The sequence below is a fragment of the Neomonachus schauinslandi genome, chromosome 7 (genome assembly GCF_002201575.2).
Source record: "Neomonachus schauinslandi chromosome 7, ASM220157v2, whole genome shotgun sequence".
Lineage (NCBI taxonomy): Eukaryota > Metazoa > Chordata > Mammalia > Carnivora > Phocidae > Neomonachus > Neomonachus schauinslandi.
This window is the reverse complement of record NC_058409.1, coordinates 70,911,987-70,922,648: the sequence shown is the minus strand read 5'-3', so window position 1 is coordinate 70,922,648 and position 10,662 is coordinate 70,911,987. Positions and strand designations below refer to the sequence as shown.

The window sequence follows — 10,662 nt, the reverse complement described above, 5'->3', positions numbered from 1 at the left end:
AGAGAGAGAGAGAGAGAGGCAGAGGGAGAAGCAGGCTCCCAAGGAGCAGGGAGCCCGATGCGGGACTCGATCCCAGGACCCTGGGATCATGACCTGAGCCGAAGGCAGACGCTTAACCATCTGAGCCACCCAGGCGCCCCAAAAACAAAAACTTTTAATATATGTATGTATCCATATACAATCTAAGGTAGTCCTCTTTCCTTCACCAAAATAGTTATCAAAATTTGAGTTTTTTTGACTTTAAAAACCTTAAATTTTTTTGATTTTTACAGTCTTTCACCTTTGGGCGCCTGAGTGACTCAGTCGGTTGGGTGTCTGCCCTTGGCTCAGGTCGTGATCCTGGAGTCCTAGGATCGAGCCCCACATCTGGCTCCCTGCTCAGCAGGGAGTCTGCTTCTCCCTCTCCTACTGGTCTGCCTACTTGTGCTCACGCTCTCTCTATCAAATAAATAAATAAAATCTTAAAAAAAAAAATTTTCACCTTTAGAGACTAATTTTAGAATCAAAGAATGCCTGTATTCTTAGATCCCACACCCTCCCCAAGATTAAAAGGATTTTCTAAAAAGATTTCCAATAACACATTAAAAATAAAAACAGTTTCTGATTATAGTGATGGATACGAAAAATAAAAATCTCAAGGGCAGAATGTATCCTTTCCAGGCGATGGCAGCTTCTCTTCATTTGTAAATAAGCAAAACAATTATTTTTTTGTTATTAAAAAGTATTGTACTTTAGGGGTGCCTGGGTGGCTCATTCATTTAAGCATCTGACTCTTGATTGCGGCTCAGGTCATGATCTCAGGGACTTGAGACTGAGCGCCGTGTGGGGCTCCCCAGTGAGTGTGGAGCTTGGTCAAGATTCTCTCCCTCTCCCTCTATCTCCCTGTCCTCCCACCCCCCCACCCCCCTGCTCATGTGCTGTGCATTCTCTCCAAAAAATAAAATCAAATAAACTTTTAAAAAAAGTTTAGTGTACTTTAGTGTCATATGTAACAATTTTTACTTTTCTTTCTATTAAATACAGAAAAGATAATATATAGTTTTGTCTGTGGAATTTAGTTTATCTTTATACGCTCCAAAAACAAAAAGGATGTGCAGGTAAACAGTTAAACAGTTTATACAAAGGCTAGGTTTGATTTTAATTAGGTATTTTATACTTAAGCTTGTCCGAGATGCTAGAACCATACTCATAGGGTAATATTCAACCAATATATTAAGCTTAAAGAGTTCTGTATAAAAGTCAACTTGAAATTATTTTTATACCGTGGGATTTTAGTTCAAGTTTGTTAATAAGAAAGACACTTTATAATTTAGCAGAACTAATCATTTTCATATGTAATTTAAAAGAAACAAAGTGTGGAGTTAAATTGCTCCAGTATATCTTATTTGAAATAAATGATACACCTTCTATTTTTTTTTTTTTTTTTATTTTGACAGAGAGAGACACAGCGAGAGAGGGAACATAAGCAGGGGGAGTGGGGGAGGGAGAAGCAGGCTTCCCGCCGAGCAGGGAGCCCGATGTGGGACTCGATCCCAGGATCCTGGGATCATGACCTGAGCCGAAGGCAGACGCTTAACGACTGAGCCACCCAGGCACCCTACACCTTCTATTTTAATATGTCTTTTCTTTCGCTTTAACACTGATAGATGATGTGAAGGTATTAAAAGAACCTTGGTATAATAATCTCTTTGTATTCTTATGATATAAGCCAAAATTGTTTTTAATATTAAAAGTAAGTTATGTTTCGCTTCTTAGTTCCATTGGTGAATATGATAAAGCTATCCAGGCTTTTAAGTCAACACCCCTTGAAGAGTTAGAAGACATCATAGGTTTTGCATTGGCTTTATTTATGAAAGGTCTATATAAAGAAAGCAGCAAAGGTAAGTATGTTGCTTGAAGCTAAAGGACACATCTTACTTTTCCAGGGCTGAGTGGAATTTAATCACAAGATTATGTACAGAAAGATGGAACATTGAAATGGGAGTAGGGGTTGCAATGTTTATTAAGATCCAACTAGGAGTCAGGAATGATATTAGGTACTTTTTATCTGTTCCCTCCCTTAGTACATTATTATGTGAATAGTCCTTATAGCAGTGTTATGAGCTGAGTGTTATCTTAATTATTTATATAAGGAAACTGAGGCCCAAGATCACTTAAAGTAGAGTTAGCATTTGAAAGCAGGTCTTTGCTTAAATGTAAATTTCAGATAAGTGAAGACCTTGACCTATTGATAATAGTATGTTTGATTTTCTCCAAAAATGCTCATTGAGTACATTTTCATATATATATATATGTATATATATATATATATATATATATATGCACCCAACCTATGTGTGTGTAGATACTGTAAGTATCTGCAGCTTGATGGTTACTGGCATGCACGTGGAAATTTTCGTGGTATCTCAATGGCTGCAGGCCTTCACATCACTTAAAGACTTCCCTATAGAGTCTGAAGATAGAAGTTAGGGGAGGGTACGTGCTATGGTGAGCGCTGTGAGTTGTGCAAGTCTGTTGAATCACAGATCTGTACCTCTGAAACAAATAATACAGTATATGTTTAAAAAAAAAAGGAAGAAGAAGATAGCAGGAGGGGAAGAATGAAGTGGGGGAATCGGAGGGGGAAATGAACCATGAGAGACGATGGACTCTGAAAAACAAACTGAGGGTTCTAGGGGGGGAGGGGATGGGTTAGCCTTGTGATGGGTATTAAAGAGGGCACGTTCTGCATGGAGCACTGGGTGTTATATGCAAACAATGAATCATGGAACACTACATCAAAAACTAATGATGTAGTATATGGTGATTAACATAACATAATAATAAAAAAAAAAGAAGTTAGGGAATGTCTCATAATAATCCTAATGATATCCCCAGGATCACCTTGGACCAGCTAAACCAGGTTAGATTATTTAAAATTTTTTTCCATCCACTTGAAAATAAGGAAACAATAAGATATAATTTAGTTACCTTTTAAAAAATAGGATTAGAAAGGGAGAAATTTCACTGTTTGTCAATCAGGATTGTGTTTATATCGTTTTGTTTTTGTTTCCAACTCTGTGTAATAGCCTATGAGAGAGCCTTGTCTATTGTTGAATCAGAGCAAGACAAAGCCCATATCTTGACAGCTCTGGCAATAACAGAGTATAAACAAGGAAAAATGGATGTAGCCAAGACATTGCTATTTAAATGGTATGTATAGTTGACATCAACACTTAACATGACCAGATTATACTTAAGCATTGGTTTACAAATTGGAACAATGTAAAATGAAGTTTTTAATGTTTTAGGAACTTTTTGTTGAACAAAAGGGATTGGACTGACCTGGTTGTGAACTGACAGTCATAGGTGGAGATCATGGCTTAATTTTTAGCTCTGGATCCATCCAGTCCTGCAAAACCATCCTATACTCTGTGTGTATTATTTATTTGTTTAAAAGAGTATTTGATCACCTGATCTAGTAGGATCTTAAAATTTTAATGAAGGGAGTTCTGACTGGCTTATTTTTTCGCCTCTTTCGTCCCCAAAGAGATTTTTTCCTCTTCATTTTTCTAGTTAACTTGATAAAATAAAGTTCATTTAAAACTAAAGCTTTAAAAAAATATACCAATATAACTTGTAACTATTTCTATGTTTTTGGAATAAATTAGTAAAATAATAGCCTGTGATATCTGTGGTTATTTATAGGGTTATATGGTTAGTTATTTTTCTAAAAGCCAGGCCCCAAAACACTATTTATATTTGTATCTAAAACTTAGATATAATGAACAGAAAAGAAAGGCCCTTGGTATTTTTAACTGCTTTAGATATTTAGGGAAATTGCTGTCCCTAGAAGCCAAGGAATCTGTTTTATATTTATCTTAAAGCTGGGCTTAGTTTGGTGAATCCTTAAGTAAATTGCTTTTTTAACATTTTACTAAATGTTAAAATTTTACATTTTACATTTTACTAAATGTTGAAATGTTTTAATAGTTACAGACTACTGTACTATGGCTAATAGACAATTTAAAATATTTACAGCTCTATCTTAAAGGAACCAACCACAGAAAGCCTTCAAGCCCTGTGTGCTCTCGGATTGACAATGCAGGATGCTACCCTGTCAAAAGCGGCACTTAATGAATTACTGAAGCACATCAAACAGAAAGACAATGATTATCCAAAGTGCCTTCTTACTTCAGCGATTTATGCACTGCAAGGCCGCAGTGTGGCAGTGCAGAGACAAGCATCTAAAGCTGTTCACAGGTAAATTCTGTACTTGTGAACCTGGAGTAATTATACTTGATGAGCTAATCTTTGACATTTGGACCTTATTAAGAATATAAAATGAGGGAAGTATATATTTTTGTAAACCAGAATGTAGTTTTATGAAATTGCACTTAGGACCAGGTAGCTGACTATACACATTATTTCATCTATAAAGATTTTTTTAAAAATTCAGTTGATAAGGAGGTAAGAGAACAGAAATTTTGTACTTATCCAATAAGTTAAGGCCTGAACCTCATTTTAATACAAAAGTCCTTACTTATTCTCAAGTTAGTGATATGGTCTGTTTATTTGATACTGTCCAGCTTAATGGTTTTAGGAATTTTTTGGCCACTCAAACATTCACTAATGTCTTCAAAATTTAGAAAATAGAAAGCTCTTACTACTAGCAGTAGTGGTTATTTGTTTTATTTTCAGCAGTAAAGTGGTTTTTTTTTAAGATTTATTTTTTTAGAGAGTACATGCATGCATGAATGGTGGGAGGGGCAGCGGGAGAGAAACTCAAGCAGACTCTGTGCTGAGCATGGAGCCCCATGCGGGGCTCGATCACATGACCCTGAGATCACGAACCGAGCCAAAACCAAGAGTCAGACACTTAACCAACTGAGCCACTCAGGCACCCCAGCAGTAAAGTGTTCTAAAGGAAGTTTATTTTCCTTTTGCAATTTTCATCTCTGTGTTTTCCTTGAACACAACATATTAAATTTCCTTAGCTTTTCTTAATTAGATCTTAATTAATTAGATTAGGCTTTGTAATTATCATATTGCTGATTTTTCCTTCTTATTTTCATAAGGACTCTTGGTGTATATAGAAGATATGTTTGCTGAAAATTAAGGCACTTTCATTCACACATAGATAATTAATACATTGTTTTAGATGTATACAAGATTTTGAACTTAGGTTCTAAATAAAATGTTGGTTGTTTTTACTTTTCGTGGTTTAAAGTGACTCCCATCTCTAAGCCTTTTGCTTTTGATGATCTCTATAGTAACCCAGCTGATCCTGCTCTTTGGTCTCTGTTGTCCCGAGTAGTTGCTCAGTATACTCACCGAAGTGCAAAGGTGAGTAATGTTCTATATTCTGGCAAAAAGATAAAATAACTTGTGATGTAGTCGGTAATATCGTTTTTAGAATATTAGTATTATCATTCTGGGAAATAACTAATATAGCAAAGGAGTTCTGTTATTTAACCAGATTTTCCATTAGTCATTTGATAAGTAGTACACCGAGTTTCTTTCATGTACTATTGTACTGTTCTGGGCATTATGAAAGATACAAAAAAGTAGGTAGACTTTTTTTTAATACATACAGATTATGTTAATGGCTGTGTGATTAGGTTATGTTTATAATGTTGCCATTTAGGAAGAAGTAACTGTTGTGTTTTTTGGATCCCAAAAGATATTTTTATTTAAAAGCTCTTCAAAGATAAGAAAATAAGAACTAGAACATTGCTAATGTCTAAAATCTAAAAATGTGAATCTCAATATGAAGTCATTGATGTTCTGTAAAAGGGATTATATATTTTCGTTCATAATGGCCAGATATTTTTAGAGGTCTGTAAAGTATTTTGTTAATTTCTGTGGTTACTATGTCCTTTCATAGTTGCTTAATTAGTGGGTAAACATAATGGTAGTAGCTAATTATGTTTTGAACACTTATTATATCTAATAATTCCACTGTCTGAAGTCTCTGTGGGTCTGATTTTGTTATTCCTACTCATTTTTGCACATGGTATTTCAAAGAACCTAGAAGAGCATCATTATTAGATACTACAATGAAGTACTTATGTGCCAACTATTGTATATATTTTGTCATTTAATCCCAACAACCACATGAAGTAGCTGCAATTAATGTCCATTTTATAGAGAACACTTGAGACATAGAGAATAAATAACTTGTGCAAAACCACAGTTAGTATTTGTGGTGATAGATCATCCCAGATCTAACTCCTGAATCCTCCTTCTACTCTGCCAAATTTTCTGTTTTCTTTTTAATCCATCTTCTATTTGTTTTATATTAACATATTTTTAAAGGTTACTTTTTAGCATTCTTTATATGCTAAATATGATGTACAAAACATTTCTGATACAGTTCCAGTATAAAATTAGGAGAACAGTATACTTCTGAATTAAAATGAAATCATTCTCATAATTCACTTTCTTTTCCAGGTAAAATGTCTAACTGAATTTAAAAATTAAGGATTTCAAACTTACTTTACAAAAATTATGATGTATATATTTTTTTCATTTTCAGTTTTGAGTTGATTATTGAAGCAGTGATTTGCTTCAAGGTGCTCTGACTATTCATTTTACTAGGAACTACAGAAATTTTTAAAATACCATATTTTCATGGAGTAAACCATGTTAATCCTAAAATAAATTTTGGGATTCTGCTTCTCTTTCTCTTTCAGTCTTTCTTTTACATTCTTTTATATTGTTAGGAAATATGTACTTGTGTTTGGTGTAAAATTGTGTAACTTTTGCACCATTAATGAATATTTTAAAAGAGTAGAGTTGAAATGATTGTAGTAGAAAAGATTTTTTATAAAAATACTAAACTTAACAAAATACTAAACACCTCTTAAAGCAGTAATCATTTGATACTTCAGGAATTTGGAAGTTGTGAATGTGATAGAACTGAACTTTCAAATAATGTGGTGGAAAGATTTTTATCAGTGTTAATTTTTATTTGTGAAAGTTTATACATTTATCTAAATATTTTCTATTATAGGGAGGTGCTATAGCAGGAAATGTGGCTCATATTTTGGACTCAAATCATGGAAAGGTTAGTTTTCTCCAGTACAAAGGAAATTTCCTACTTGTTAAATAATATTATTGATGAAACAATAAAATACTTTTTCTTCCTAGGTTTAGGAAGTTATATCATACCTGATATGGTCCTTTTTTTAGTCAGTTTGAAAGTCATGGAGCTATAAAGATAATTGGCTAACACTCTTTTTCTTTTATGCAGAAGGCATTACTGTACACTGCAGTAAATCAGTTAGCTATGGGAAGCAGTTCAGAAACTGAAAAAAATATTGCACTAAAGACCATTCAGAAAGCAGCTCTTCTTTCTCCAGGTGAATATAATATAATCCATTTCATTAATTCAGATTCTTCTGGTCTTGCATTTGTGACCTATAGGCACAGAGTTTGCATTTCATGAAGTAAAGGAATTTTAAGAAAATATTCTAACTTTTGCATATTATTTGATTATCTTGCATTTGACTGCTGATAATTAAGAGATAATTCTTGAAGCAGGCTGAAAGGAATATCTGCATAAAGATACTTTATTACTCTTTATTGAAACTCTGAATTGTGTATTTTCAAGAAGTAGTTTTATTTTTGTTTTCCATAGTCTGCTTCACTGAGGTTTACCTATAGCTACTAAATTATTTAATGAACATATTTAGTTATTTTAGTTATTTTTATGGGTAGTTAGCTCCTTAAAGAGTGGAGATATGTTTTCTGGAGTAACTGTTGGAATGTCAAGGTGATGGCCTCACCTGAGCTAGCCCTTCTTTGTGTCTTTGATCACATTGATCACTGAGGAAGTACCTATGACCACATCAGTATACTTCCATTATCATTGCTAGAGGACTGGAATACCTATCAGTGTGTATTTTTACAGAATAGTATTTTTAATATGAGATACAGAATTAAATATTTTTTTTCCTGCAGAGTACTTCAAACATTTGTTAAATCAGAAAACTTTTGTTTTTGGCTGGGAACTGTTAGGAAACAAATTGTACAAAATAAGTCCAATGTTCTCTTCAGAGTAAATTGTAAAGATCCTAACTAAACCACAAAATATTTAATAAATCAGAGATTATTTTATAAAACAAGTAAACAGACCAACATCTTGTTGTTTATTCTGTTTCATTTATGTAATAGAACAAAAAGAGACCCTAAACATTTGGAATTGTCTTTGTTATACATTGGATAAGTTTTTGATTTTTAGAGGTTAGTTCAAGATAGTATTAGATAGAATTACTCTCGAGGATTTTTACCATGGATATAGAATGATAAAAGATCTGTTAGCTTTTGATTGTGTGAGTGGCATAAACTTTAGAAAGGTGAGATTGCCCAGATAAGGTCTTCTGTAATGATCTTCTTATTTTCCCATATTATCTGGAGAAATACATACTCAAGGAATTAGAATCATCATATAAGATGCTTGAAAAGGGGACTGAGTAATGAAGATGAGTGCCTCTGTGAGACTTGTTTTTGGAGTCCAGTGAAAGTAAATATAATTGTAGTTATGTATAGTAGCTATATACCTAATCCTTGCAGATTTTTATCCTTGTAAACTTGTAGAACTATATCAAAGTATAGTTTTGATATATGATATTCAAAGGAGTCTTTTCAGAAATTTAAATATAATCCCAAGAATTTAGAATTAAATTAAAAAAAATCCAATTTCTGCTAGGTCAATGCTTCTGTGATATTAAAAGGTATTTTTAGCAAATTATATTTAAAAAATTTTAGGTTCATAGTATATACATATATTTATATTATCACTTGGTTTCATAGGGAATTTGAGTTGCTGATTATTTATGGAAGAGTTAATGAAAGCAGTAATTCTTTTGAATTGTGACAGAAGAAATTACTGCCAGCTGATATCCATTTCCTCCCTCCTGAAATTGAAACTATACCCAAAAATCCCTAAAGGAGTTCTTCACTTAATCTTAGAAATAAGTTCATACTCAGAAACTAAGTCCACTTCATTTGGAATTTTGGGTTTTAGGCCTGATGACACCTGCGCCATCATCTAGTTCACTTGCCTTGTTTTATAGAAAAATGAGTCCCAAAGGGAAAGCTGGCACACATTTAATCCATGGCATTGTTAGAGCTGAAACCCGGGTCTAAAACAGTCACATGTCTTTCATTATACAATAATCAGATCTCGGGAATTCTAAGGAATGGTTCCCATTTCCTTATTCTGGAGTGTGATTATGTCTTTTGTTGTTTGAAATAAGGTAGTCATTGTCTTGGGCAGAAATTATTGTATAATATGGAGATAGGCATTTAATTTTTTTGTAAAAATTTTTTTATCTGCCTAAGGTTTCTAATGATTCCTGTACTATTAGCAGTAATACCGATCCTCTGTAAGTGAAGTAGACATACATTTCAGACATTTGATAGAGGATATATATTGCATGGAACAATTAGATAAGAAAAAATATAAAACTTAAGCTAAAATTTTTGTTTAAATGACTATATTGTTAGGGCACCTGGGTGGCTCAGTTGGTTAAGTGTCTGCCTTTGGCTCAGGTGGGTCCTGGGATTGAGCCCCATATCGGGCTCCCTGCTCAGCACAGAGTCTGCTTCTCCCTCTGCCTGCAGCTCCCCCTGCCCTGCTCTCTCCATCTCTCTGTCAAATAAATAAATAAAATCTTAAAAAAATAAAATAAAATAAATGACTATATTGTTAACTAGCATCCCTGTGGGATTTTAAAATTGTCTTTTGTTTGGGGTTTTTTTTTGGAAGATTTAATTTTTTTTTTTAAGTTTTTTTTTTTTTTTTTTTTGAGAGAGAGAATGAGATAGAGAGAGCATGAGAGGGGGGAGGGTCAGAGGGAGAAACAGACTCCCTGCTCAGCAGGGAGTCCGATGCGGGACTTGATCCCGGAACTCCAGGATCATGGCCTGAGCCGAAGGCAGTCGCTTAACCAACTGAGCCACCAAGGCGCCCTGGAAGATTTTATTTTTAAGTAATCTCTACACCCAATATGGGGCTCAAACTCCCAACCTTGAGATCAAGAGTTGTATGCTCCACCAACTGAACCATCCAGGGACCCCAAAATTACTTGTTTTTTCAAGCATAGCAGGCCTAAGATATTGACCATGCAAATATTAACCTGCAAAATATGATTTACAGAAGACCAAAAAATAAAAATCTTCTAATTTCTAAATTCTTTTTCACCTTCTTTTTACAACTACCGTTTTAAAAAAGAGGCCTCTATATGCATAATCTTTATCATTACCACCTCAGTCCACTGCTTCCCCCTCTCCCCTGAAGCTGCTGTCAAGGTGTGAAGGAAAGAAGGAAAGATCAGATCAATGAAGGGATATATATAATCATAGAATTGCTTTACTTGGAATGATAAAATGACTTTCATGCTTGGCTGTTAGAACATAGGTAAATGGAGTTGTCTTAAGCTTTTCCTTTGGCTCGAAATTTTCTTAAAAACTGAGAAATAGTATTATCTTGCTTTTCCTATGATTGAACCTTTAATACAGGGTTTGAATGATGACTCTGTCTCCTTGAGACTTGCCCTTGGTGTCCGATGAAAGTGAATATAATCGACTTTTCCACAGTAGCACAGTACTCTAGGCAACTGAGCTAACCAGCCATGGAAGAACTTAATAGGGTATTTCTTATCCTCTGCAGTATTT

The 10,662-nt window shown here is 34.1% G+C and overlaps 1 protein-coding gene across 1 annotated transcript in view; it reads left to right on the top strand.

The window, feature by feature from the left end:
- TTC37 (tetratricopeptide repeat domain 37) overlaps nucleotides 1–10,662 on the top strand; it is an 80,319-nt gene that overhangs the window by 48,663 nt on the left and 20,994 nt on the right. Inside the window, exons 25-30 of the mRNA XM_044916665.1 lie at nucleotides 1,709–1,880; nucleotides 3,069–3,192; nucleotides 4,021–4,242; nucleotides 5,253–5,325; nucleotides 6,995–7,048; nucleotides 7,235–7,343. Of these exons, the coding sequence (XP_044772600.1) occupies nucleotides 1,709–1,880; nucleotides 3,069–3,192; nucleotides 4,021–4,242; nucleotides 5,253–5,325; nucleotides 6,995–7,048; nucleotides 7,235–7,343 (754 nt within the window). The remainder of the gene's footprint in view (nucleotides 1–1,708; nucleotides 1,881–3,068; nucleotides 3,193–4,020; nucleotides 4,243–5,252; nucleotides 5,326–6,994; nucleotides 7,049–7,234; nucleotides 7,344–10,662) is intronic.